The sequence below is a fragment of the Danio rerio genome, chromosome 4, assembly GCF_049306965.1.
Source record: "Danio rerio strain Tuebingen ecotype United States chromosome 4, GRCz12tu, whole genome shotgun sequence".
Lineage (NCBI taxonomy): Eukaryota > Metazoa > Chordata > Actinopteri > Cypriniformes > Danionidae > Danio > Danio rerio.
Genome location: NC_133179.1, coordinates 69,403,574 through 69,430,134, shown reverse-complemented (window position 1 = coordinate 69,430,134; position 26,561 = coordinate 69,403,574). Strand labels below are relative to the sequence as shown.

Genomic DNA, 26,561 nt, shown 5'->3' with positions numbered 1-26,561 from the left:
GATTAATTACCGAATAAGAGCTGAACAAGTCCTCTAGGAATTGCATGAAATACTTTCTTTAGCAGTTATGGGGATCTTGTAATATTGAGAAATTCACAGTAATTAAAAAGTCGTCCATTACTTTTGAATAACAGTCTCGCCAATGTAAAGTGAGACGAAAAGGACTTTTGTTTTGCTTTTATATGACGTCACTAGCCTGCGCTGCGCTCCCGCATCTGTTTGTGTTTCAGCTGAGAAAAGGTTTGTATTTATCTATTTAACGCGCTCTGTGCGTTTGGTTATTACTTAAGATAATTTATGACTCATAAATATGTATATAATGTAGCGTCGTAGTGCCTTGTCCTCTATTAACGAGGTTGTTTGGAGTGAGTAAACCGAATGATTTCACACCTGTCATCAATCAGTAAGTAACCGAATTAGCATTTGTTTTTTTCGGCAACTAAGCAGTGATACCAGAAACATAGAGGTAAAGTTGGTTTTATATTTACACATTCAGACTTTCCCCTTAATAATATAATTTCATAAAAGTATTATTTGCAAAATCTAAATAGTGAAATCACATAAGCAGCTAATGACTATCAAAGTACAGCATTGTTCACGGTCAAATAAACAGTGTTATTGTTGTTTTCAAGTCATACTGGCATGCTAATTCCACTCGAATATTCAAAGTAACATGGTAAACAATATAGAGACTTATAAATGAACGAATGTGTGAATATAAAACCAACATTACCTCTATACCAGAAACGGACATTTTGAAACTCCGAATCATTTGCTTCTTGTAATGATTGACTGTTTTGATTCGCTCGCATCGGAGAACTTGATGTTTATAACTGTAAATAACACAATTTAAAGTGGTAAAGTGTAATTATCATAGTCTACTAATCGACAAAACCTCAGTTTAACGTGCTTTTCCAGGATTTTGTTTAATATAAACGTCTGCATTTTACCTAAAAACCCCACAACTGCTGGAAAAAAGCAGCACATGCTGCTAAGGTATGTTTTGAAATTGAGGTAAAGTTGGTTTTATATTCAGACATTCTCCTTAAATATATTTATATAATATACAATATTATTTGCAAACTATAAATAGTGAAATCATATTATCAGCAAATGACTATCAAAGTATAACATCAATTAAATAGGGCTAATGTTGTTTTGAAGTCATTCTTACATGCGAATTCTGACCCAATATTCAAAGTACCAAGGTAAATAATAGACCACCATTTTGAGGGATGTTTTTTTTTTTCTTCTTCTTCTTCTTTTATTATTATTATAACAAAATGAAACAATTACATAACATGCCAGGGAGCAAAACAGAAATGTATATTTTAAACCGATTCAGTTTTTACATCTTTCTTGTCAGTACATTCAGAAATCAAAGAAATAACACATGGTTTTTTGCTCCAAGGTGAAAACCCTACTCAGTGTTTGTGCTGCAAAACTCCTATTACTGTAAAACATATTTTACTGGACTGTCCTGCTTTTACTGATTCCAGAAGAACTTTTTATGAAATGAACTCTTTTAAGGACATTTTTGACAAAGTAACACCCGAAAAGATTTTAGAATTTTTATCATGTATTAACACAAAAAATCTTATTTCATTTATGTTTTATTTTGTTTGTTGATTTTTAATTTGTATATTTATTGTTGAAAGATTCCTGCCATGAAGATAGCCTTGGTTGCTGACATGGCACTAAATAAAAAAATACATTACATTACAGAAATCAAAGACATGTAAAGATTTAGATCTTCAAGAAAAATCTGAAAGATCTGCTTAGGAGGTAGAGAAGAAGCAGTAGGCAGGAAGTATTGTGCCTAGCACATGGAAAGCCTTCTTCACTGCGCTGTCGGTTGTTGATCTCCTAATTTGAGGAACATTTTTGTTCTTATACCTCAGATAGGGTTTTTGGTATGCACTTTAAGACATCACAACAGGACCTGGACAATCCATCCTCATATTTGCAGACTTTTTCATCCACTTTCCTACTGATTCCGTGGCCAACCCTTGATGAACTGTTTGCTGAAACCGATCTTTCACTTAAGGACTGATGATATCTATTTTGGCTTGCTCTAAAGACTGGTTTCAATGGGAAAGACAGTTATCAAGTGATCATATCTGTTGAAAAGTGATTATTAACGAGTTGACTACTGATCATGTCACAGGGCTCGAAATTGCGACCATCTTGGTCGCATATGCGCCCGAAAATTAATCGATGCGACCTCATAATATATTTGGGCGCATTAGTGCGACCTCTTTAGATTTAAAAAAAAAAAACGTGCTGAATCGCTCTTCCCTGCCGCTATATTGGTTCATATTAGCTGTCAATCACTCAAGGTATTCCGCTGTTAGATGACAGGGAAGGAGCTTTTATGTCCACGGGAAATGCAAACGGCTGAAGAGTGAAAACTTAAAGCACACCTAAAGTTGAGGCGCAGATGAGAGCGATCATGACACGTGGTGAATATTGATCCGCCAGCTGAGATCAATCGAGTATGTGCTTTTCGGAGAAGGTGGCCGAATCTCGATGCGTTGCATTCACTGCGTGTTCAAGATATATCCAGCTGCAGGCCCGCAGAACCACACACGTTTGAGGCACACACAATCTAGGACACACAATCTAGGCAAACCATATATGGTAACTGACTCTTTAGCATTATCGCCACCTATTGAATTTCACAAATATGGTTTCCCATTTCAGTCATTATTATTATTATATCGTAACGATCATTTTAACATCTCTGCAGTTTTTGAACTTAAATTATGTAAATAAAAATAATTGGTTAAAGAAACTTATGACTCTATTAATGTGTCCATATACACAAAGATAACATAATAGATCGTCTAATTGTTGGATTAAGTGTAATAAACTAATTCAAGCTCTTAATATTATCATACTTGGTTAAAATCACTTTGTTGTAAAATATAAAAAGCAAACAATAATATGTCACTTTAAAATAAATTAGCCTACTATAACCATTTAAACAACATATATAGTATATATATATATATATATATATATATATATATATATATATATATATATATATATATATATATAGTTATAAACTGATTATCTTAACTGATTATAATTATAAGTTTATATATAAACTACTATCTTTTACTAAACTGTCACTGTTAAAGTTGTTATGTATATATATATATATATATATATATATATATATATATATATATATATATATATATATATATGTATATGTATATATGTGTATATATGTATGTGTGTGTGCGTGTGTGTGTGTGCGTGCGTGTGCGTGCGTGCGTGTGCGTGCGTGTGTGTATTTATATATCCACTTATGATTTTTTTATTAATAGTTAATTTGTTCCTATTTGTTTCCTATTACTGTAGTATTAAATTTAAATTACTACAGTATTGAATGTGGGAAATCATTAATTAATAGGTTATTAGAAAATTAAGCTAATAAATAGTAAATAATAAATAGTATCTGCCTTATTATTGTCAGATAATAATGACGACTGATCAGCTATAATGACTGATTAAAAACTGTTCACTCTATTATATTGAATGGCGATCGGAAACAATGCTCCCCATTCGGCCGTCTCAATCGCAATATTTGTGAAATAAAGTAAAGTAAACACTATTGTTTATTGTGTACAATATTTATTAATCATATATATCAAAATATATCGATGACGATGTCCAAAAAGACGTTATAACTTTAACATCCGTCGTAACCACATATGGTTTGCCTAGATTGTGTGTCCTAGATTGTGTGTGCCTAAAACGTGTGTGGTTCTGCGGGCCTGCAGCTGGATATTATTGGCGTGTTCAGCGCAAATGTCCGCTAATAGTCAAATCTAATGCTGTATCATCGCCAAAGAAGCTCGCCAAGTTTGCACTGAAACTGCGTCTCATAACACACAGCGGTATTGCGCCGGTGGTCAACCTGCTCATAAATGGGCTCGGCTGACTCGCCTGCTTTTCCACAAACACAGAAAAATTCAAATCAGCTCAGACTGAACATTTAAATTGACACAAACTTTAACCAAAACTTTTAAAGAGTGATAGAAGTGAGACTTTACTTACTTTCTTTTACCTATTCTTTCTTGAGGTGTATATTATTATTTTTATTTAGTTACTGATGACTGTTTTGCAGCTTTCAGCCTTGAATTTAATTCAATTCAATTCAATTTAGCTTTATTTGTATAGCGTTTTTACAATGTAGATTGTGTCAAAGCAGCTTCACATAAATGGTCAAAGTAACTGGAACAGTGTGGTTCAGTAACTGGAACAGTGTGGTTCAGTAACTGGAACAGTGTGGTTCAGGTTTTAGTGTTTAAGTTCAGTTCAGTTCAGTTTAGCTCAGTTCAGTGTGATTTAATCATTACTGAGAGTTCAAACACTGAAGAGCAAATTCATCAATGCGTAGCTCTACCAATCCTGAACCATGCGAGGCAGTGGCGACAGCGGAGAGGGAAAAAAAACTTCACCTGATGGGAGTGAAGAAAAAAAAAAAACCTTGAGAGAACCAGACTCAGTTGGGCACGACCATTTTAATTTCTCCGCTGGCCAAAAGTCTTTTTGCTGGCCAAAAAAATTTAATATTTTATTATAATCTTTTGTTGGTTTTGGAGCAGAAATATTATTTATTAAACTGACATGCATATATATGCTGTTTAGCAGTACAAAATAAATATTTCTTACTGCAATGCTTCATTTTTGTTTGATGCAAACTATACATTTATTTTTCATAAAGTAACAGACTTTTTATAGCAGATAACTTACATTCAAGCACATTCAAGGCAGCATGATGATGAGAAATGTTATTCATTGTTACTATTATTGTCATTTTCATCATCATTAATATTCTAGAATTTTAACACATACACATTTTGGAATTATTGCACACAAATATCAATGTCATCTCAGCATTAGTTATAGTTGTTTCTGGTTTTTGTTAGTCCTAATTGATGTTGTTTTAAAATACAATAAGTCCCTTAAAATACAATTTGCAGCGGTGCTCAATCTTTTTTGGTGGGTGCTCCTAAATTTTTTCTGGTGCTCCTAAATTTTTGAAGTTGGGAGCACCGGTGCTATCAAGTAAAAAAGTTAATTTCGAGCCCTGTGTCATATCCCCAGTGTGTAACAAAAATTGTTTATTCGTGTTGTCGTATACATTTATTCTAAATACACATGAATCTCTGAAAGTTCTTTTGTGGTCTCTCAATTTCTTTAATGTAGCTTTAAAAAAAAAGTAGTTGTTAAAAGGTTTACGCTTACAAAATTTACACTTGTGTATAAAATATTTGGGCAAAAATATAATAAGATGAAATAAATAAGAAGGGTATTCTGATGGTTATATCCTAAAATAACATTTTCATATTTTAACATAACATCAGGAATTATACCATAATTATACCAAAGGAATTATACCCTAAATATACCTAATACATTTCTCCAAAAACTTTTGGTATGTCAGGGTTCAACGCTTAGGATTTTTTCTACTGGTCTGATCGGGCCAGTGGTTTAGATTTTTACTTGCCCTGCCAAAATTTTCACAGGCCCCGCCAAAAAAAAGGGAAGTTAATAGCTAGTTTTAGCCACATATTTTAAATAAAGAGTCAAAAATAAAGTCTGTAAATCTAGAATTTCAATACTTAAAAAAAAATGTAAATAAAAGTGTTATGCAAGCAAAAAGAGCAGTATGGAAAATGTGCAGGTATTTTATTGCGGTTTGAAATTATTTAACAAAAGGTGGCTGACTTGTCAAACTGACGGAAAACTGTGCAAAACATCACTTCATTTTTATTTTGTCGTGTTGTTCCCACGTAAATGTCTACTTCCAAGACGTTAGAAACAGACGTTTTCTTTTAGCCTTATAATTTGATGTTGTCGTTTCTTTGCTGTCAGATAAGAGGAACCGGAAACTTTTCTACATCACAGAAAAGGTAGTGTTTAAAGACTTAAAAGCACAAACTTAAAATGCACGCAATTGACAAATAGTCAGACAAATTAAATGTAAGTGACAAGGCAGCACTGTCCTAATCGGGCCAGTAATGATCCGGTCTAATGTCCCAAGTGTCTCTCACGCTGGCCCTGGGCCACCGGGCAGTCCTTACTGTTGAGCCCTGTATGTTCACAATTACCTATCTGTTCCAATAATAAACAGCATTAGGACAAGAGATTATCCCACGCTGAAATAGAGAGCGGATATTTTTGTTATTTGGCTTTGTGGCAAATAGTAATTGACCAAGAGCTGTTTTTAGCACATTTAGATGTGGCACAACCTGGGGAGACTGGATCGTCCCATCCCTTCATAAGCATAATAATCCCACAATGGATTGCTCCAAATACAATAGCAAATTCTTTAGCTATAATCTAGATGTAATATTTATAATGGAACAAAAATTCCTTATATTTAAAAGGCCCTCCTCTGGTATTAAATAATTGTCCAACATAAATTATATATATATATATATATATATATATATATATATATATATATATATATATATATATAAAATATATATATATATATATATATATATATATAAAAAATATATATATATATGTAATATATATATATATATATATATATATATATATATATATATATATATTTTATATATATATATATATATATATATATATATATATATATATATATATATATATATATATATTTTTTTTTTTTTTTTTTTTTTGCCCAATTATCAAAGTAAATGGACTTATTTTTGTACAGTAAATCTTTGTTGTGCCAAATTACATAATTATGTGGGGAAAAGTTGTGCTTGTAGATCAATGACCATGAGAACACATTGTTTGTGAAGAACTGGCATATTTTTTTTTACAATTCTTTTACAATAAAGGAGCTCACAACAGTGGTGCTAACTAAATCCTTCACGTAAAACCATAAGATAAAAGTGACAATGGAGTTGCAGTGTGCCTTTCTTCAGGAAATAAGGGGAAAATAAGTCAAGCTATATGAAGAGTGGTTTTTATTCCAAAGTAATATTTTTTTAAATGGAAACATCAATGAAACAACTCCAGGATACTACCTTTTTAACCATTTTATAAGATTTGGCATTTCCTTTTTTAGATAATTTTTGTCATATTTTTTATTGTTATTGTTACGTCCTTTTAGATGCTAATATTTAAACTAGGAGTAGATGACATAACATACAATAGTTTAATGTGTGTGACAAGCGGATGGAGAAAGAAATAAACTGAAAACCAAATATCACTGCAATTATTTATTGCCCATACATCCAATAAAACCAGTGAAAATATATTATACAGTGAAAAGAACAATATTTACAATAATTAAATGATGAATTACCTGGGGGGGAGAGGAATTAGTTGAATGTGCTTAAATCAAAGAAATAAATATAACAAAACTCAGTAACTGTTTTCACCAAACTAAACTAAATATGAAAAGAAAAGCATGAAAAGAAACCTCTTCAACGTACCAAACGTCTTAACTAAACTGCTCTAACTAAAAACAAAACATACAGAAAACAGCACATTCTCCTGAACCTAGTGAACTAATACAAAATATCAATCTGAGTGTTGTATATGTATATCGCACGACTTACTCCTACACCTCTCCGAGGCATCACTCAAACATGTCAGTTAACTGGACAAGTTTACAAGCAAATACATTGCATTATTAAATCGCAAATTTTAGACAAGAGCATAAAACAAGCAAAACACATTCTCTCAGACTAGCCCTCGCAAGAGAGACTGTGCTCACAGAGACCCATAGAAAGAATAAGAGCGAGAAGGAAAGAGAGAGAGAGAGATCGCCATTGCAGTTTGGGCTCGGCTTTTAAACGCTACGCCAACCAGCGAGGGGTTGCGCAAACCCAGCGTCAGCGGCCAACGTCATCAGCACGAAATGCGGATCCTCCAATGCCGTTCGAACCTGTAACACGCATGAAACGACACACCCACATACAAACAAACAAACGCACACACTTATACAAAATACGTTCTGCAAGCGAACGTTACAGTTATGAATACTTTATTGTATTTTGAGTGGTAGGCTGATTGAAACACAGAGATTTAATTGTCAATTATTCTTATTTCTGTTGATTCTCCTCTTAAACACAGAAAAACCGCTGAACCGACGGATGTCCATGTGACTCATTATCAAAAAGATGGCGTTTATTAAAGAGGAGAGTGAAGACGTGAAGATTGAAGAAACATTCACAGTCAAACATGAGGATCCTGAGGAGCAAACAGGTTGGTTTTGGGTCATTTTGGTTCTCATTCAGATCTACAGCTCTACACAAATGAAAGAGGATTTAGAAGAATGGTACATCCTGGTGGGGAATTTAGCCATTCAAGATTGTTAAACTTTATGCTGCGTTCACACCAGAAGTGGAAAAAGCGTCAATTGTGAGTGATATACATGTTAAGTCAATGCAAAAACGTGAATAGACATCCTGCCGTGCGATACGGGCAAATGAGGCAGGGCGAATGACGCGATTCACGCTAATAAAGCGACGCAAGTTGAACATTTCAATTGAGTTGGAAAATCTGAACTTTATCGGACATTCGCACCACGTAAACCAATCAGGAGCTTGGTCTTGTAAGGGAGTGATTATGATGTAGCGCCTGTTGCTGGTGTCTCGAGGGCAATTTCTCCTGCCGACACTGTACAACAGTTAATCAAAGTGGGCTCAGTCAGAAGCACCGCTGAAAGCTCCATCATCCAGGTATAGTTTCTGGAGGAGTTGATGAACTCGCAAAGCTGGGTGCACCTCTGACAGAATCTAGACATGGTGTCAAACAATTCGACACTGTTTTTCAGCCTTCCTAAAGCACATAAACAGTCATTCTCTTAATAAAGTCCATGTTAGCCATATCACAACGAAGCTAATCCACGTCTATTGTGAAGTGAATTTGATGCGCGAATGTATCAGCTTGAGTATACTTAAAATGTTCACGTGTCTATTTACGCGCGAATAGCACGTCTGGTGTGAACACAGCATTACACCGCAGTCTATTCTTTTCCTATGTTTACATATAGACTAAAAGATATGGACGACATGCACATAGGTTTCTGAAGAGTGCACCTAAAGCTACAAGTAGCCAACCATCGCCATTTTGTTTGCGTGTCATCACATCGACCGTGGTTAACCAAACAAGGGTAAAGAGGCAGAGCATGAGCGGAGCTACAGACGCATGCTAGCATTTTGCTTGGCCAGGTTTTTCTTTGGGAGAAATGCTTAATACTTCATTACCTGCAACTCGTTTGTGTTTTGACCTCATGTGCGTGGTTGTACACTATATCAATAAAGTGTTTAGTCTTATAAAAATACTGCTGTAATACATTGAACCACTAAGCATTGCTCTTATGATGTTTTTCAACAGAAGGAAACCGTGAATTACATCTAAATACTTTGAATGTAGTCTGTGTTAGAAAACGCAAGGCCATTGATGAAGTCCAGGCATAACACTGTATGACGTTTCAGATGACTGTTCTATAGCCTGATGAGTTATAAAAATAAATTCACCCCCTCACAGTTGTCATCAAGGGTAATGTTAGCTATAGACACCAAAACCATCTTTTGTACCAGGCTGTAAACATGTTTTTTTTTAGCTGTAAATTTAGCCAATTTAGCATTGCAGTCAGTGAACGTCTGGAGATCCTGGAGCCAGCCCCCAAAGGCGAGTCGATGAATTGCAGTTTCAGTTACTTCCGTATTGGCTTAACGAAGGATAGCAGGTTGTTGCCGCTTAGGTTTACAGCGTGTCTTTCACACCCAATGCTGCTTAATATTTTAAAATCACTTTTCATTGATTTAAAGATTCCATCGCAAGATGCAGCGGTAACTCGATACTTGCACTTTGTGTGCATTTCTTTTTGATTCGACAAGTTCCTGCTCTAGAACATACTTACCAGCAACTTTTTTAGGTACACCTGTCCAACTCTGGTTAACGCACATTTCTGATCAGCCAATCACTTGGCAGCAACTCAATTCATTTAGGCTTGTAGACACGGTCAAGATAAATAGCAGCAGAAGACCACACCATCTTGTGATGGCTACTTCCCTATGATGGCTACTTTGTCATTAAAGCTCGAATCACCTCAGACTGGTTTCTTGAACATGACAATGAGTTCACTGCACTCAAATGGACTCCACAGTCATTGGAACGGGCGATTCGCATCATGGATGTGCAGCCAACAAATCTGCCGCAACTGCGTGATGCTATCATGTCAATATGGAGCAAAATCTCTGAGGAATAGTTCCAATACCTTGTTGAATCTGTGCCTTGAAGGATTAAGGAAGTTCTGAAGGCAAAAGCAGGTCCAACGCGGTACTAGTAACGTGTACTTAATAAAGTGGTCGGTGAGTGTAACCATATTTAAACATAACACCATATTTACCAGCTAAGTCCGAGTCAAAAGTAAAAGTACACACTGGTGGAAGACTTTTTTAAATGACTGCAGCCAAAATTTAGGCACTGTCATAACTTTAATCAACAATAAAAGACTACATTAAACTCAAATATTGAATTTAGAATCCATGACTGAGAGAATAATGTTTTTAAATATGTATTTCATGCTGATTTAGGGACTTTTTTGGTATGTAAGTGTTAGGGGATTTTTTTAATGTATATAACACACACACACACACACACAAAGCCTGAACTATTCAGTTCTTGTCATGGTTCAGTACGCATGTATCAATAAGTTCAAATTTATTTAATTTTTTTTATGATTTGGTATCAGACTGGAATGTGTGTATCTATTGAACTCTCCCTCTGTCAATCTCGTCCGCGCCTATTCAAACCCACATCTCGGCTGCTTGAAACTGTGTGCATGTCTTGCTCCCTATTTGTGTGCACAAGCCATGCATTTCTGTTTAAAGGGCACCTAGGTTACCCCTATTATCAGATTTAATATAAGTCTTTTGCGTCTCTAGAATGTGTTTATAAAGTTTCAGCTCAAAACACCCATCAGATTTTTCATTATACCTTTTACAAGATGCTGTTTTATACTGATTTCCAGCAGGGGGTGGTTTTGTCGTACTGCGCCTTTAAGACGAGTCTTTCCCGCCTACTGTTTCTACGTGCCTTCCCGCGTGCTTTAATCTCCTCCCTCGGCTGCGTCAAACAACAGACAGACTTAAAGGAAGAAGGTCTCACGTAGCGTTTGTGAGAAATACTACAGGAAGAACTAATCTTTACTAATCAGTATTGTGAAGTTGCATTGATGAGTCACACACAATATCGTTACAAAGTTCACGCACACACACACAGGCAGGCAGACAGACAGCGCGCTTAGCTTAGCACTGTTTTTGCACTCAAATGTGTCAGGATACAGGCTAACCTCCAGTGCTGTGTGGATATCTGTTATGCTAATGTACAAAATGAACCTGATTTAACTTCCACAAACCGGGATTGAAGCGTCTTCCTTTATAATTGTTCTGACACACGGCTGTGCTGATGATGTAAAGCTGAAGTAAAACGCTGTAATTAATTACACACTTTAATTAAACACTTTAAACATGTGAAACTTACTCTTAATCACATTTGATGATGATTGCTGATCCTAGCGAACAGAACAGACCTTTTATTCCCGGTTGCTTTGCGTATGTCTGCCTGGTCTTGTTGACATATACACGTGACTACCGGAACATGATAATGTGCGCAGCTGTCAATCAATTCGGTCGGTCTGAAAACGCTCTAATTGGTCCACCGTTTTTATGTTGTTAAATTGAAAAAAAAAAGGACTGGGTGTGTTTGTATCACCCCAATATGATGGTCTATAGACTATATATACACATATGTTAGTCCAAATAGCTTGAAAAGTGGATTTTTCACTATAGGTGCCCTTTAAAAAATACCAAACTTGCGTCCTCAAAAGATGTGATATTTCAATGCCCCACTGATCCTTAATTTTGATCCTTAATACGATCCTTAAGACATACAAAGTTTTTACTTTTGAAATCACTTTCTGAGCACTCCATGCCTTGCATGTTCACTCTCTGTGCCTTCCCCATGCAGTGACAGCACCTTTCCTGTTCATATCAGTGGATGTGCAGTGTTTACCTAGGAGGAAGTATCTGGGGAGAGAGAAGTCTGGGGTTTTCTCCTGAGACTGCTGCCCCCATGACCTTGCTTCGCATAAGTGGTAGACCAGGGGTGTCCAAACCCGGTATTGGAGGGCCGGTGTCCTGGAGATATACTAGAAACTTCCGAGCAGGTGTGTTAAAGCAAGTTGGAGCTAAACTCAGCAGGACACTGGCCCTCCAGGACCTAGTTTGGGCACAGTTGTGGTAAACTATTCTGTCTAACCTTGGGAATAATGCACAAACAGCAATTCCAGTGGCTAGCACTCTGGTCATTAAGCAGTGACCCATTTTTTTCTGCCAAATACCAAAATGGCTTTTAGGAGGACGTGTTATTCTCAAGCACATATGTCCAAAAGAAGCATTCACAGCTTTCATCCACCTATTTCAAAGTCTATTAATGCATTGAAAGATCACTCTAAATTTCCAGCAGTTGAGGAACACTGGCTTATATTATATATTGAAGCGCAGTAGTTTTTTTTTTTTCTTTGCAGAAGTAGTAATTTTTAATCAGAGTTGAGGGCTAGGGAAGAAGCTGTTGTGCTGTCTGGCAGAGCGGGCTCTTATGTTCTGAGATATTCCTGATGTCAAGAGCTGCAAGAGACTGTTGGTGGGTACGGTGGGGTCCGTTCCAATACTAGTGGCTTTGCTGGAGGCCCAGCATGAGGAAAATGTCCAGGTGTTCTCCTGTCCTGTGTTCTGTTGTAGAATCTTGCGGTCTGCAAGGTACTACCCGTACCAGATAGAGATTCAGTTCTTCAGCACACGGTTCACTTTTTGGTACCTTTGACAATAGAAACAGGAAAGAAGCATCCTAAACCTTAAAGATTAGCGGAAATGGATCATTGTTGTCCATCCCAAATCCTTTTTAATGTCCTGATTAGATTACTGAGACTCCTGGGGAGTAGTTTAGGGATCTGTGCCTTACTCAAGCAGACATCCCAAGTCTCCCGGAAGTTCCGGAAGTCTTTTACAAATGCATAGAGACTCTCGGATGCCTGCAAATAAATGATAATTTCCCAGAAATCGCGTGTCTCCCGGCCGGTCTTTAAATACGTCACACACCCCACTCCACTCGATCCCTCCCAGCTGATCAGGTACGTTGCGCGCAACTCACCCCCACCGCTCTTCAGGTACTGGCGCATGTAATGGAGGCCAGCTAGTAAGTGCTGTGCAGGTAAACCTCACTCCTCTGACCTCTGAGGTGCTCTAGCGACTAGGGGTGTCATGATTTTGATTAAAAATTTATGCTCAATTTCGATTATCGAATCAAAAAATAGAATCGTCGATGCTGCCACTCCCCCATGTCACGTCAGCTTGGCTTGCCAAGCGGGAAAAAACAGGCTTGTTGAAGTGCTTGTTAAACTGCAGAAGCAGGAGACCCGTCGACAGAACTTAAACCCTCTCCTCTTTCAATGAAGTCGCCGGTGTGGAAGCATTTTGGATTTCCAGTGAGTTATGTTGACAACATTCGTGTTGTCGACAAAAAACACAGTTTTGCAAGCTCTGCTATGTACGTATTACGTACGGTTCGTCCGATAGACAACACCGGCATCGCGATCCTCCGCCCACCCCCGTTGCAAATCCGCTCGCGAAAAGTACACACTCAGGCCCTGTTTACACTGTCTTTGTTTTCAAATGGCATTTTAGAACGACAACGATTTGACATCCACAGTGGCGTGTAGCATTTCTGAGCAGCCCTCCTTCCTCACTACCTCTGAAAATGCACATCACGTGACCACACAGACACAGACGCACACACAGCCATTCGCTCAAGACAGCAGGTCCAGGCAGTCAAGAGGACTGCTTCAATCTTTCACTCACTTGTACTTTGTCATTTTAGCGAACACCTCAGATACTGTTGGCTGGTTCCTGTTGGTTGTGCGTCTTTTTTACCGACGCCATTATAACGACACTGATCACTGCCTATTCACGAGTCCCGCAGAAAAAAGTGATTGACAGGTGGTAATATTGTGTGTATCTTGCCTTTATTCATTTACTGTATGATTTGTTTATGGGTAAAACAAAGACCATGCAGGTCAGGTAGTTTAAACGGTAGGCTACAAATAATTAATTGGTCATTAATTAATTATTCATAATCAAAAATCAAATCGAATCGTGCCTTTAGAATCGAAAATGTAATCGAATCAAGGATTTGGAGGATCGTGACACCCTTACTAGCGACAAACACTAGAGGCCATGGTCTTTAGCCTCCTTGTTAGAGCAACTGACTCCCATGTGGAAGGTTGCTGGTTCGATACCAACTCGGATCGGGTTGGGAAGCGCAGGACCGGCGGGGTTACACGCACATGCTCCCATTTAGATACGTCGCGCACCATCACCCCCCTTTTTCTTGAGGCACCCACACTCCCGCAAATCATCTCTGTCTCTCCGGGAAATGACTAATCTGCTCAAGGAAATCGCCACAGCTGTGGTATTGAGGGTAGGGGTGTCATGATTTCGATTAATAATCCGCTCGCAAAAGTACACACTCAGGCCCTGTTTACACTGTCTTTGTTTTTAAATGGCATTTTAGAACGACAACGATTTGACATCCACAGCAGCATTTCTGAACAGCCTCCTTCAACTCTACCTCTGAAAACGCACATCACGTGACCACACAGACACAGACGCACACACAGCCATGCGCTCGAGACAGCAGGTCCAGGCAGTCAGAGGACTGCTTCAATCTTTCACTCACTTGCACTTAGTCATTTTAGCGAACACCTCAGATACTGTTGGCTGGTTCCTGTTGGTTGTGCGTCTTTTTTACCGACGCCATTATAACGACACAGATCACTGCCTATTCACGAGTCCCGCAGAAAAAGTGATTGACAGGTGGTTATTATGTGTGTATCTTGCCTTTATTCATTTACTGTATGATTTGTTTATGGGTAAAACAAAGACCATCCAGGTCAGGTAGTTTAAACGGTAGGCTACACATAATTAATTGGTCATTAATTAATTATTCATAATCGAAAATCTAATCGAATCGTGCCTTTAGAATCAAAAATGTAATCGAATCAAGGATTTGGAGGATCGTGACACCCTTACTAGCGACAAACGCTAGAGGCCATGGTCTTTAGCCTCCTTGTTAGAGCAACTGACTCCCATGTGGAAGGTTGCCAGTTCGATACCAACTCGGAGCGGGTTGGGAAGCGTAGGACCGGCGGGGTTTTCACGCACATGCTCTCATTTAGATACGTCGCGCACCATCACCCCCCTTTTTCTTGAGGCACCCATACTCCCGCAAATCATCTCTGTCTCTCCGGGAAAACACTAATCTGCTCAAGGAAATCGCCACAGCTGTGGTATCGAGGGTGGAATAGAGAAATATAGTACTGCTAACTCTCTCCATATTAGAGCTGGCTTTGGAAGGGGGTCCATCACAAGTTCTTTTGTCTGCTGGACCAGCCGGGACTTGAAATGACAACCTTCTTGTTGTGAGGCAACAGTGCTAACCACTGAGCCACACCACTCTTACCTTTTATAAAAATAAACAAAATGCATAGACAACTTGGGCATATACTAGCTGGTAATTTAGCAAAGAGTTATATATGTCTTTGCTTTAATGACACATTAAGACGTAAGTTGTTTTACCACATTTGGTAAAGCTTTAGGGTAATTTAATACAGGTTGCAGATAACTGCCACTCTTGGGAATATTTACATTTTGTCCTTTTCTCAGATTTGATCTGGTTAATTTAATGGGAAAGATGGATATATTGATTTCTATTTGTTTGCCTTGTGACAATAAGCAGTGGTTAACTTGCAACTTGTCTGTTTTTATCTTAGACCTCATTGTGCTGAAAAAGGAGAGGCAAGAACTGAGTGAAACGGAGGAGAAGGATCATAATCTTATTACTGGAAAATATTTGATTTGCTCACAGACAGAAAAAGCTTCCTCACGAGAAAGTGTCCAAAACGACAAACAAAAAACTTTTGCTTGTTATCAGTGTGGAAAGAGTTTTAGTAACAAAGGAAATCTTAACGTCCACTTGAAAATTCACACCGGAAAGATGGATTTTACATGCAAACACTGTGGAAAGCGTTTCATTAAAAAAGGATCCCTCCAAAACCACCTGAGAATTCACACTGGAGAGAAGCCTTACACTTGCAGCCAGTGTGGATTGAGTTTTGCCGTTAAGACGACTCTTAATATCCACATGAGAATTCACACCGGAGAGAAGCCTTACACATGCTCTGAATGCGGATTGAGTTTTACACACAAACAAACTCTTAATAAACATCTGGAAAATCACACTGGAGAAAAGCCCTACAAGTGCTATCATTGTGGAAAAGGTTTCCGTCTTCCTGTAAACCATAAAGAACACATGAAATCTCACAACGAAGAGAAGCCTTACGCCTGCCGACAGTGTGGAAAACATTTCCGTTCAAGTGGTTACCTTAAAGAACACATGAGGTCTCACACCGGAGAGAAGCCTTATACCTGCCAACAGTGTGGAAAACATTTCCGTTCAAGTGGTCACCTTACAGTCCACATGAGAATTCACACTGGAGAGAGGCCCTATACCTGCCAACTGTGTGGAAAGAGTTTCAATCGAAATGCGCACCTTACGAAACACTTCAATTTGCACTCGAGATAAAGGACTCATTAAAAGGAGAAACTCGCATGAGATTTGAGGAGTGGAGAGAATCTTTTCAGTCATTTTCAGTGTGGAAAGTATTTTACATGTCAACAAGAATTTAAAGGCAAACCTCTCGATTTACCTGTCAATCTACATTCCTACTCTCACCTATGGACATGAGCTTTGTGTCATGACCAAAATGACAAGATCTTGTATATAGTATATAGTGGCCGAAATGAATTTCCTTTGCAAGGTGCACCCTTATAGATCTAGGTCACCCAAGAGGAGCTCGGAGTAGACTGGCTGCTCCTCCACATCAATAGAAGTGAGCTGAGGTGGCTTGGGCATCTGTTTCGGATGCCTCCTGGGCACCTACCTAGGGATGTCCCACCAGGAGGAGGCCTTGGGAAAGTCCCAGGACACACTAGACCAGGGGTCACCAATCACGGTCCTGGAGGGCCGGTGTCCTTGCAGGATTTAGCTCCAACTTGCCTCAACACACCTGCCTGGATGTTTCAAGTTTACCAAGTAAGACCTTGATTAGCTTGTTCAGGTGTGTTTGATTAGGGTTGGAGCTAAAATCTCCAGGACAGCGGCCCTCCAGGAACAAGTTTGGTGACCACTGCACTAGAGGGTCTATGTCTCTCGGTTGGCCTGGGAACGCCTTAGGATCCCCCCGGAGGAGCTGGAGGAAGTGCCTGGGTAGAGGAAAGTCTGGGGTTCTCTCCTGAGACTGCTGCCCCCGTGACCCGGCCCTGGAAAAGTGGATGAAAATAAATGAATGACCGTGGACAGCATTTGCAATCTAAAAAAGTGAAAGATTCTTCAAAAACAACTACACAAACACGTTGTGAATTCTGAAGTTAGACGATTGCATGTCCATGCATGTTAAAATGTTTGGACGCAGTGATTTATGACATCATTTGACTTGATGAATATGATCTCATGAACACTAGCATGAAATTCTGCGACAAAATCATAAACACAGGAAAACATTGCTTTCAAAGCCACTCTCCCTTTCACTCACTTGCTGTCTCTTTTTCGTAGGAGCTTAATATTGGTACAAGATATGAATGTTTGCTACAAATTTAGGTAGGGTTGTATCGACTTTGGTACCAGTCTGTACCAATTATAAAAATGTCTATTTCCCGCCAACAGTTGGGCGCTGTTAAGCACATTCTTGAACACCGCTGATTGGTCATTGTGCTCAAGAGATATGACTGTTATTGGCTGTGAAGGTCATCCATTTGCCACTGCTGTTCACTAAGCGCAAACAGATACAAGGACACTGGAGCATTTTCAAAGCCACGTCATTCAGTTGATCCATTAGCACGTGGGTCTCAAACTTAATTGCTGGTGGGCCGCAACTCTGGACAGTTTTGCTCCAACTCTAATCAAACACAGCTGATCCATCTAAACAAGGTGTTTAAGACTTTAAGACACTAGTAGTCCTGAACACCTTGATTAGTTAGTTGTATTTATTTATGGTTGAAGCAAAACTGCAGAGCTGTAGCCCTCCAGGAATTGAGTTTGACCCATGAATTAGTAGATCATTCATACACAGATCAGCTGATTAAAGTGGCAAATCTCTATCACAACATAATTCTTGGTGCCTAAGTTTATACTCTTGACAACCCTACATTCAAGTTCTGTTTTAACACTGGTAAATGCCTGGTCACCCTGTGTTTGTGAATGTTTGCTACATCTTAGCTGATCAAGGGTGATAAAGGGTTTTAAAACGCTTTCTAGAGGGCCACAGCCTTGCAGTTTCATTCCAACCCAACTTCAACATACCTTCCTGTAGGTTTCTAACAAGGCTGAAGGACTCAATTAGTTTGATCAGGTGTGCTTCATTAGCATTGGAACTAAACTGTGCAGAAATGCGGCCCTCCAGGAACTGAGTTTGACACCTGAAGTCTGGGTCTTGAGTGATAAGGTGTAAACAAGGGTTGTCCAAACTCGGTCCTGGATGGCCGGTGTCCTGGAGAGTTTAGCTCCAACCCCAATCAAACACATCTGAACCAGCTAATCAAGCTCTTACTAGGTATACTAGAAAGTTCCTGGTGGGTATGTTGAAGCGAGTTGGAGCTAAACTCAGTAGGAGACCGGCCCGGCCCTCAAGGACTGAGTTTGAATTCAAATTTACTACTCCACTGTTAGAAAAGTGTGTTCTATACAGTATGAATTGTACTTACATCCTCCATTTTGTCATGGTCACATGACCTACTTTGCGTAAGATCGCTCCTATATATGAATTCTCTCACAGGACATCATGGGATAGCGTGTTTTGCATGGGATGCGCACTTCGGAATCTCGCCGGAAATAGGTCATCCGGGTACTTCTCACAAACTGTTTTACGAATTCTATGAATTCTGACAGACTACTTGGCTCGCCTACTGTTTTTAGCGTACTATTTAGGATGGAAGTATGCGATTTCAGACACAGCCTGATTGACAGGTCTATTTGTTCAACTGCACACACGTCACAAATTCAAACCGACATTTCTCAAACTGTTTTGACATGTTTATAAAGAATTGTGAACTCTTGAGCTGCTTGGCTTGTAAATTCCTCCCGCACAGCGTTCAATGTTTTCCATGCAACTTCTATTGGTAAAGAAATGCACACAAGGTTGCTTGACAGCAAATATTGCACTTCGTACACTTAGTTTGGGGATTGGAACAACTGCAAATGCTTTCAAATTACCAGATTTTCCAATGTGTGTAAAACCATTACATTCGGCCTGTTTGTGTTTGGACCCAATGAGGTCCAAATACTGAATGAATAAAATCACTGTCAAGATGATTTGCATTACCCGGATGATCCTGTGTTATTAGTTTACCACTTGCTGTCAAAGAATAGCATGTTCTGGAATGTTGTGATCATTCAGAATCAAGATAAACAATCAGAATCAAGAGAGCCATGTAAGTAATATAGTTATTTGCATAAACACGAAGCCTTTTAACATCATGATTTAATTTTCAGATCTCATCTGTAACTAAAAAGACATATGTAAATATATTTGAAAAGAACACAAGTCAAACATCAAGCCTTATACAAACCTGCTTGGGTTGCCTGCTAAAGATAGCCAAGGTTGGGAGTGGTCAGTAACTCAATGGGAGACCACATGGGAACTGCTGGAAGTTACTAGCGAAGTCGGAAGGTGATGCTCACCCTGTGGTCTGTGTGGGTCCTTGCACCTCAATACAGTGATGGGGACACTATACTGACAATGAGTACCATTCTTCAGATGAATAATTAATACATGGCCCTAACTCTATTTACACATGAGAAAACCCCAGGAGTAATAACAAATATCCAAGGTATCTTTGGAGACCCTAAAACATGTTAAGGCCTAATCCCAATTCTACCACTTATCCCTTTTCCTTGCTCTCCTACCCCTTATTTACCCCGGGAAGGTGTAGGGGTGTCCTAATTCTCTTTAGCTTGAAGGCATAGGGCTAAAGGGAAGGGCTAGATAGCCCTTGAAACAAAAGATTTTCCAGGTCCACACTAGAAACCTAGGGGTATGGAAATTCGCAGAATACCGCTGCACAAACCAGTCAGGTGCACAAATTTGTATTTTTTGGGGATTTGGCTTTAGGGTACGTCTTATCCTTTCCATGGTTATCTTGAACAAATAATTGTACTAATCTCTTCACAGTCTCTTGTCTAGACTGGTGCTAACAATTGCTGATTTTCAGCTCATCGTAGGCATGGGATTAGAGATCTGCGCGGGACTAAATTTTGAATCCCGCTCCCGCCTGCACCCGCCAGGTTTTAGCCCGAACCCGACCGCTCCCGCTTATATTAACAATTTGTTGTCCCGCTGCCCGACCTGCCCCGTTTTCTGCCCGCCGCGACCGATCCCGCTAAAGAGCGGGGGAGAACAAAACCGAAAATCACCCAGCTATACAGTCCAGACAGCCAAGCTGTCTGTATAAACACACACACACAGCACCAAGCACACACACACACACACACACACAGACTAAGCTCTCTCTCTCTTTCTCTCTCGCGCGCGCTAACACACACACAAGCACCAAGCAGACACACAGGTGTTTGCTGTTATATCAACTCAAAGGCCTTGTAATACCATGTATTAAGTACCAATGTAATACCAAAAGGTTTTATATAAAGGTATATAAATACTGCGTCGCGCCAGCTCCGGGCCGCAGCGCACATTACTCTCGGGCTGATTCCGGCGCAGATGCGGCAGCGTCGGCTCGCTTACGGCCGCTGCATCTGGCCTGATTGATTCGGGCCGGAATCGGGCAGTGAGTCCACAAGCATAGCCGGGCCGAATGGTAAGTCTCCGGCAGGCGAGAATCTAGTCGGAACTGGCCCGAGTGTATTTTGCTATCTGGGAAATCTCTCTCTCTCTCTCTTTCTCTCTCTCTCTCATTCGCACAAGCACCAAGCACACACACAGGCAAAGTTCTCTCTCTCTCTCTCTCATTCGCATAGCAATATCCGCGATATTGCTAGACAGCTCGCTCCCGTCCCAAATTAAACCTGTTACCGACCGCACCCGCGATTTATTCGGAAATCTATTCCCGCGCCGCAGAAATCCGGAAAAATGTTTTGTCGATGTGATCTCGAGGCCTTGTCAGGGGCCATCAGTTTCACCAACTCCTCCTCAAGCTACGCCTGGATGATGGCCGCTACTAGATCAAGCCCGTGATCAGTTAATGCGCCGCTTATTTCATTCACATGAATCTTGCCGCAGGAAGTCTTATCGAGTCTTTGTACACTTAATGCTTCACTCGTGTTTGGTGTAAAAGAGTGTCCCAAGTTTGTCACCAATAGATTTTCCATTTTGGTGTCAAATTTTTTTTTGTGAAAAATGACTTGGGGCAATATTTATTTTTGATCATCTGAGGTCTTATTTTACAGATTTTAAGACCCACCAAGGACCGGATACATTTTTATCATGTTCTGATCCGTGGAATTTAGTTGCTTAACATTTTTGCCTGACTCTGTGGTCTTGGGATCAATGGCACAATGTGCTGAGGGTGGTTTTGGCACATCTGGTAAAGATTTAGCTTGATTTTAAACATGCTGCAGATTGGAAAATCTGGACTTTTCCCAATTCTGGGAACCTATGGTCTATGCGTAACTTATGATGATTTTGTAATGTGTGCGAAATAAAGCAAAGGTTTGACCCTTATTAAGAATAAGTACTAAGATTACAGCAGTTTCCGAAACATTGTGGGCATTTTGGAAATTTTTGGCTTTGATTCTTTGGGTGTCCAATTGTTTTTGTCTGTTGCTTTTTGACATTAACCTGGTTTTAACTTGCAACTTGTCTCTTTTTTTCTTAGGTCCGACTGTCCTGAATAAGGAGAGGCAAGAACTTTGTGAAACGAAGGAGAAGGATCAGTGTGCAAAGCAGCATCGTATTGTAACTAGAAAGAAAGACTTGATTTGCTCAGAGACCGAAAAGGTTTCTTCACGAAAAAGTGCCAAAACGACAACACCAATTGATTTTGCGTGCCCTCAATGTGGCAAAACGTTCAGTCATCGAGGAAACCTTAACGTCCACATGAAAATTCACAACGGGAAGATGGATTTTACATGCAAGCACTGTGGAAAATGTTTCATTAAGAAAGGATACCTCGAAAGCCACCTGAGAATTCACACTGGAGAGAAGCCTTACGCTTGTAGTCAGTGTGGATTGAGTTTCGGACACAAACAAACCCTCAACATCCACATGAGAACTCACACCGGAGAGAGGCCTTACACATGCTCTGAATGCGGATCGAGTTTTACACACAAACAAACCCTTAATAATCACGTGAGAACTCACACTGGAGAGAAGCCTTTCATATGCTCCCATTGTGGAAAGGGTTTTCATAGTCTTACAATCCATCATAACCACATGCGAACTCACACTGGAGAGAAGCCCTACACCTGCCCTCATTGTGGAGTGAGTTTCGCTCAAAGACATGCTTTCAATGTCCACGTCAGAATTCACACAGGGGAAAAGCCGTACAAATGCTCTCACTGTGGAAAACGTTTCCATCATCCTGGAAACCATAAAGAGCACATGAGATCCCACACTGGGGAGACCCCTTACACCTGCCAACAGTGTGGAAAACATTTCCGTCGAAGTGGTTACCTTAAAAACCACATGAGAATTCACACTGGAGAGAAGCCTTATACTTGCCAACAGTGTGGAAAGAGTTTTACTCAAAATGCTCAGCTTGCAAAACACATGAAAATTCACACTTGAGATGAACATTACAAGGAAAAACTCACAAAAAAAAAAAGAGTCCACGTGAAAACATGCCGAATCAACAAGCAGTGATAAAAGCCACTGATTTTAACTTGCTGATGGTACGGTGCAGCCTACGCGTTGACGCATAGCCCTACGCCGTGGCCGTCAGCATCGTTGACACGCACCTCTCAAAAAATGTAACTACACATCACAACGACGCGTAGCGCAAGCTCGTGATTGGTCAGCTTGGTAGCGCTAATGAGTCTGGGTGGGACCGATAGCCGCACAAGCCCGATGGAGCGATGGTTTACAAGTGTGGAGTCCCGTGAAGGAGCTCCGCATAGAAAGTTTTGTTTTGCGTTTACCTCATGGTTGAAGCTGTTGCAAATCCGCCAGTTCGTGCCTCAAAATGAGCAAATTTGAGCCACTTGTACTTTCAGGAAGCATTCAGAAAAAAACAAAACACCAGCGAAGAAACTCGACACAGAGGAACATAAACACCTTAAGCCTGGTTTATACTTCTGCGTCAAGTGACCGGCGTGACCCACGAAGCATGCAACGTGCGTAGCTGTGCATTTATACTTCTGCGCGCTGTCTCTGTTGGTCTGAATTAACACTTCTGAAACGCTAGTTGGCAGTGAGGTGTATATGTTCCTTTGTGTCGAGTTTCTTCGCTGCTGTTTTGCTTTTCCTGAACACTTCCTGGATGTACAAGTGGCTCAAACTCGCTCATTTTGAGGCAGGAACCGGCGGACGTGCAACAACTTTAACTATGAGGTAAACACGAAACAAAACTTTCCATCCGGAGCTCCTTCACGGGACTCCACACTTGTAAACAATCGCTCCATTGGGCTTGCGTCCAGCTCGCGCCATTTGCGCGGCTCTCGGTCCCGCCCAGACTCGTCAGCGCTACCAAGCGGAACAATCACAGAGCTTGCGCTTCGCGTTGTTGGACGTATAGTCACAATTTTTGAGAGGTGCAAGTCAGCGACACCGACGGCCACAGCGAAGGGCTATGCGTTAGCGCCATAGCATACGCCGGCGTTTGAAGCAGAAGTATTAATCAGCCTTCACTGCCAACTAGTGTTTGCGAAGTGTTATCGCAGAACAACCGAAACAGTGCGCAGAAGTACAAATGCACAGCTACGCGCGTAGCATGCACCGTATGCCACGGCGATCACTTGACGCAGAAGTATAAACCAGGCTTTATATTGCATTCACACCAAATGCAGAATTAAACATTTGCATTGGAAAATTACATTTAAGGTCAATGTAATCGCAGAACCAGAGGTAAATTGCCTTTGTGCCGCATGAATGATGGTAAAAGCTTGTTGCGTCTACTGTGCATGTTCAAATAATTCAGCTCGATCAGAACGTTTGCATGAGGTTAAACACATCTCGCAACACAACATGACCACACAGTTACTCGAGTTTCTGAAACTTCACCCTGGCTGGAGTTTTTAGAAAGTTTTTGTTTGTCACCTGATACTGCATTTTGGTAATGACCAAACTGCGTAGAAACAAAAATGCAGTTCTCAAAATGTTCATGTTCGTATGGACAGGCCTTTAGAAAGTTTGTAACTTTGTCATTCACTTGAGACTTTTGAGGAGTGCAGGGTCCTTTCATGCAACTTGAGTGTGGAAACAAAGAGCTGCCTTTTCTTTGTGTTACCTAAAACCCAAGTTTGGTGCAAACAGGGCCGGCACCTCAATAGAGGCGACCTAGGCGTAGAGTAGTCTGTAGCTGTTTCTCAATATGCGTTAGTCAGCGGTCTTGCGTCCTCATGTTTTCGTGTAAAGTCATCATCAGCTGCCAAAGTTCAGTTCTAATACTCAAGACCGCAAGAACAGAGGATGCGTGAATCTTCCCGGATGTTATCTTGATATCGAGAACGCACCGATGCAGACTTGAGCACCGAACTCGCTCTAGAAGTCTCAGAAGTCATTGCGACTGAGGGTGGGAAGTGCAGCATTTTATATTTAAGTTCAGAGATATTACTAATTTATTTCCCTAAATTAAACGGTGAATATAAACATTACCATGGACATCTTAAGTTTGTTTGCTGAAATTCGTATTAAAATCTGTTTTATTCATATTGTGCAACGTATATTGATAATGTTTTTTTGCATAGTTTATATTTTAAAAAGGTGGAAAACAACTCGTTGTCTGAAGGCTGGAATGGTTAAATAATTTACCATTTAAAACCGCGTGACCATCAGGAAGAACGCAGCATCTCAATTCTCACAGGACGCATTCTCTGTACTCGCGGTCTCCCGAGTTCGTTCTTCCTAAGGACACCTGGCAAGACCGGTCTCCACAAGAACGCAAGTCCGTTCTCTGCGTTATTGGAATTGAGGAACAGCCAGGGTGACAAGTGTAGAGCGCCAAAGCCCAACCCAACCGCGCTCCAGACCAATTCTTTCAATGGGGCCAGGGCCGGCCAACTAAACCGCAACTGGGCATGACTCGGAGCACTCAAACTTTTCAAATGAACTCGGAAAAGGGGGTCAACAGTACTCGGACATGGTTCCGATAGCCTAGTGTGAGTACATACTTAATATGTTGGAGCAGAGTTGAAACTAAACCCTTCAAAGTTGAGAGTTGGAGCTGCTACCTTCCACGAGTTTGACACCCCTACCCTTGATCGTAAAACATATTTATGTAGGCTAGCAAACGCACGCTAATCATATTTTCATAACATTTTAAGTAGTGACTGTTGACTAGGGGTGTCCAAACTTGGTCCTGGAGGGCCGGTGTCCTATATAGTTTAGCTCCAACTTCCTTCAACACACCTGTCTCGAAGTTTCTATTCATTCATACGTTTTTTTTCGGCTTAGTCCCTTTATTTATCAGAGGTTACCACAGCGGAATGAACCGCCAACTTATCCAGCATATGTTTTACGCAGCGAATGCTCTTCCAGAAACAACCCAACACTGGGAAACACTCTTGCATTCACACTTGTACTCCACGGCCAAAATTAATTTTTTAAATTCACCTGTACTGCACGTCTTTGGACTGTGGGGGAAACTGGAGCACCCGGAGGAAACCCACGCCAACACGGAGAGCCAAGCGGGGGCTTGAACCAGCGACCTTCTTGCTGTGAGGCGATTGTGCTACCCACTGCACCACCGTGATGCCTCAAAGTTTCTAGTATACCATAAAATAGTTTCATTATGAGGGTGGATGTTGTTGTCGCACGCGTTCTAATCAGCGGTGTTGTCGCGCGCTACTTAGGGGGGGGTCGCGGGGGCACTTTGGATCATTTTGGAAGGGCACTTTCTATCCAAGACTAAAAAGGGCATGCACGTGCCTGGTTTCAGGTGTATCTAATTAGGGTAGGAACTAAACTTCGCAGAACACCAGTCCTCCAGGACCGAGTTTGGGCAAGCCTGCAGAAGACGCTCTGAACAACGGCAAATGCTTTTAAATTCTTCTCACGCTTTCTGTCATTATACAACAAGTCTGTAAAACCATTACATTTGCTCCAAAGTACTTGAAGGCGGTGACTACATTAATAAAACGGAAAGTGATTTTATTAATGTACAAACATTGTGTGACTTCAAGCACAGATGTTTTTATTTATGGCCAGGCAGGGTAAATGATGTACTTATTTGAGGGAGGTATCCTGTGGACCTGGGCGAAGCACTAGCGCAGTAGGTAGTGCTGTCACCTCACGGCAAGAAGGT

General features: G+C 40.2%; 2 protein-coding genes across 3 annotated transcripts; both read left to right on the top strand.

Moving 5' to 3' along the window:
• Window positions 1-174: 174 nt before the first annotated feature.
• Window positions 175-19,623, top strand: si:cabz01021430.2. Of its 2 annotated transcripts, none has more exons than XM_003201487.7 (3): window positions 175-240; window positions 8,098-8,229; window positions 15,863-19,623. In XM_003201487.7, the coding sequence occupies exons 2-3, from the start codon at window positions 8,145-8,147 to the stop codon at window positions 16,672-16,674; spliced, it is 897 nt and encodes a 298-aa protein (XP_003201535.1). In that variant the 5' UTR covers window positions 175-240; window positions 8,098-8,144; the 3' UTR covers window positions 16,675-19,623. The 2 variants fall into 2 exon arrangements, with proteins under 2 accessions (XP_003201535.1, XP_073804991.1); XM_073948890.1 differs by having other exon boundaries at window positions 175-403.
• Window positions 17,676-25,710, top strand: LOC141375014 (uncharacterized). Its single transcript, XM_068220521.2, has 3 exons — window positions 17,676-17,748; window positions 21,978-23,186; window positions 23,617-25,710. Exons 1-2 carry the CDS (start codon window positions 17,730-17,732, stop codon window positions 22,886-22,888), a joined length of 930 nt encoding a protein of 309 aa, XP_068076622.1. The 5' UTR covers window positions 17,676-17,729; the 3' UTR covers window positions 22,889-23,186; window positions 23,617-25,710.
• Window positions 25,711-26,561: the final 851 nt, after the last annotated feature.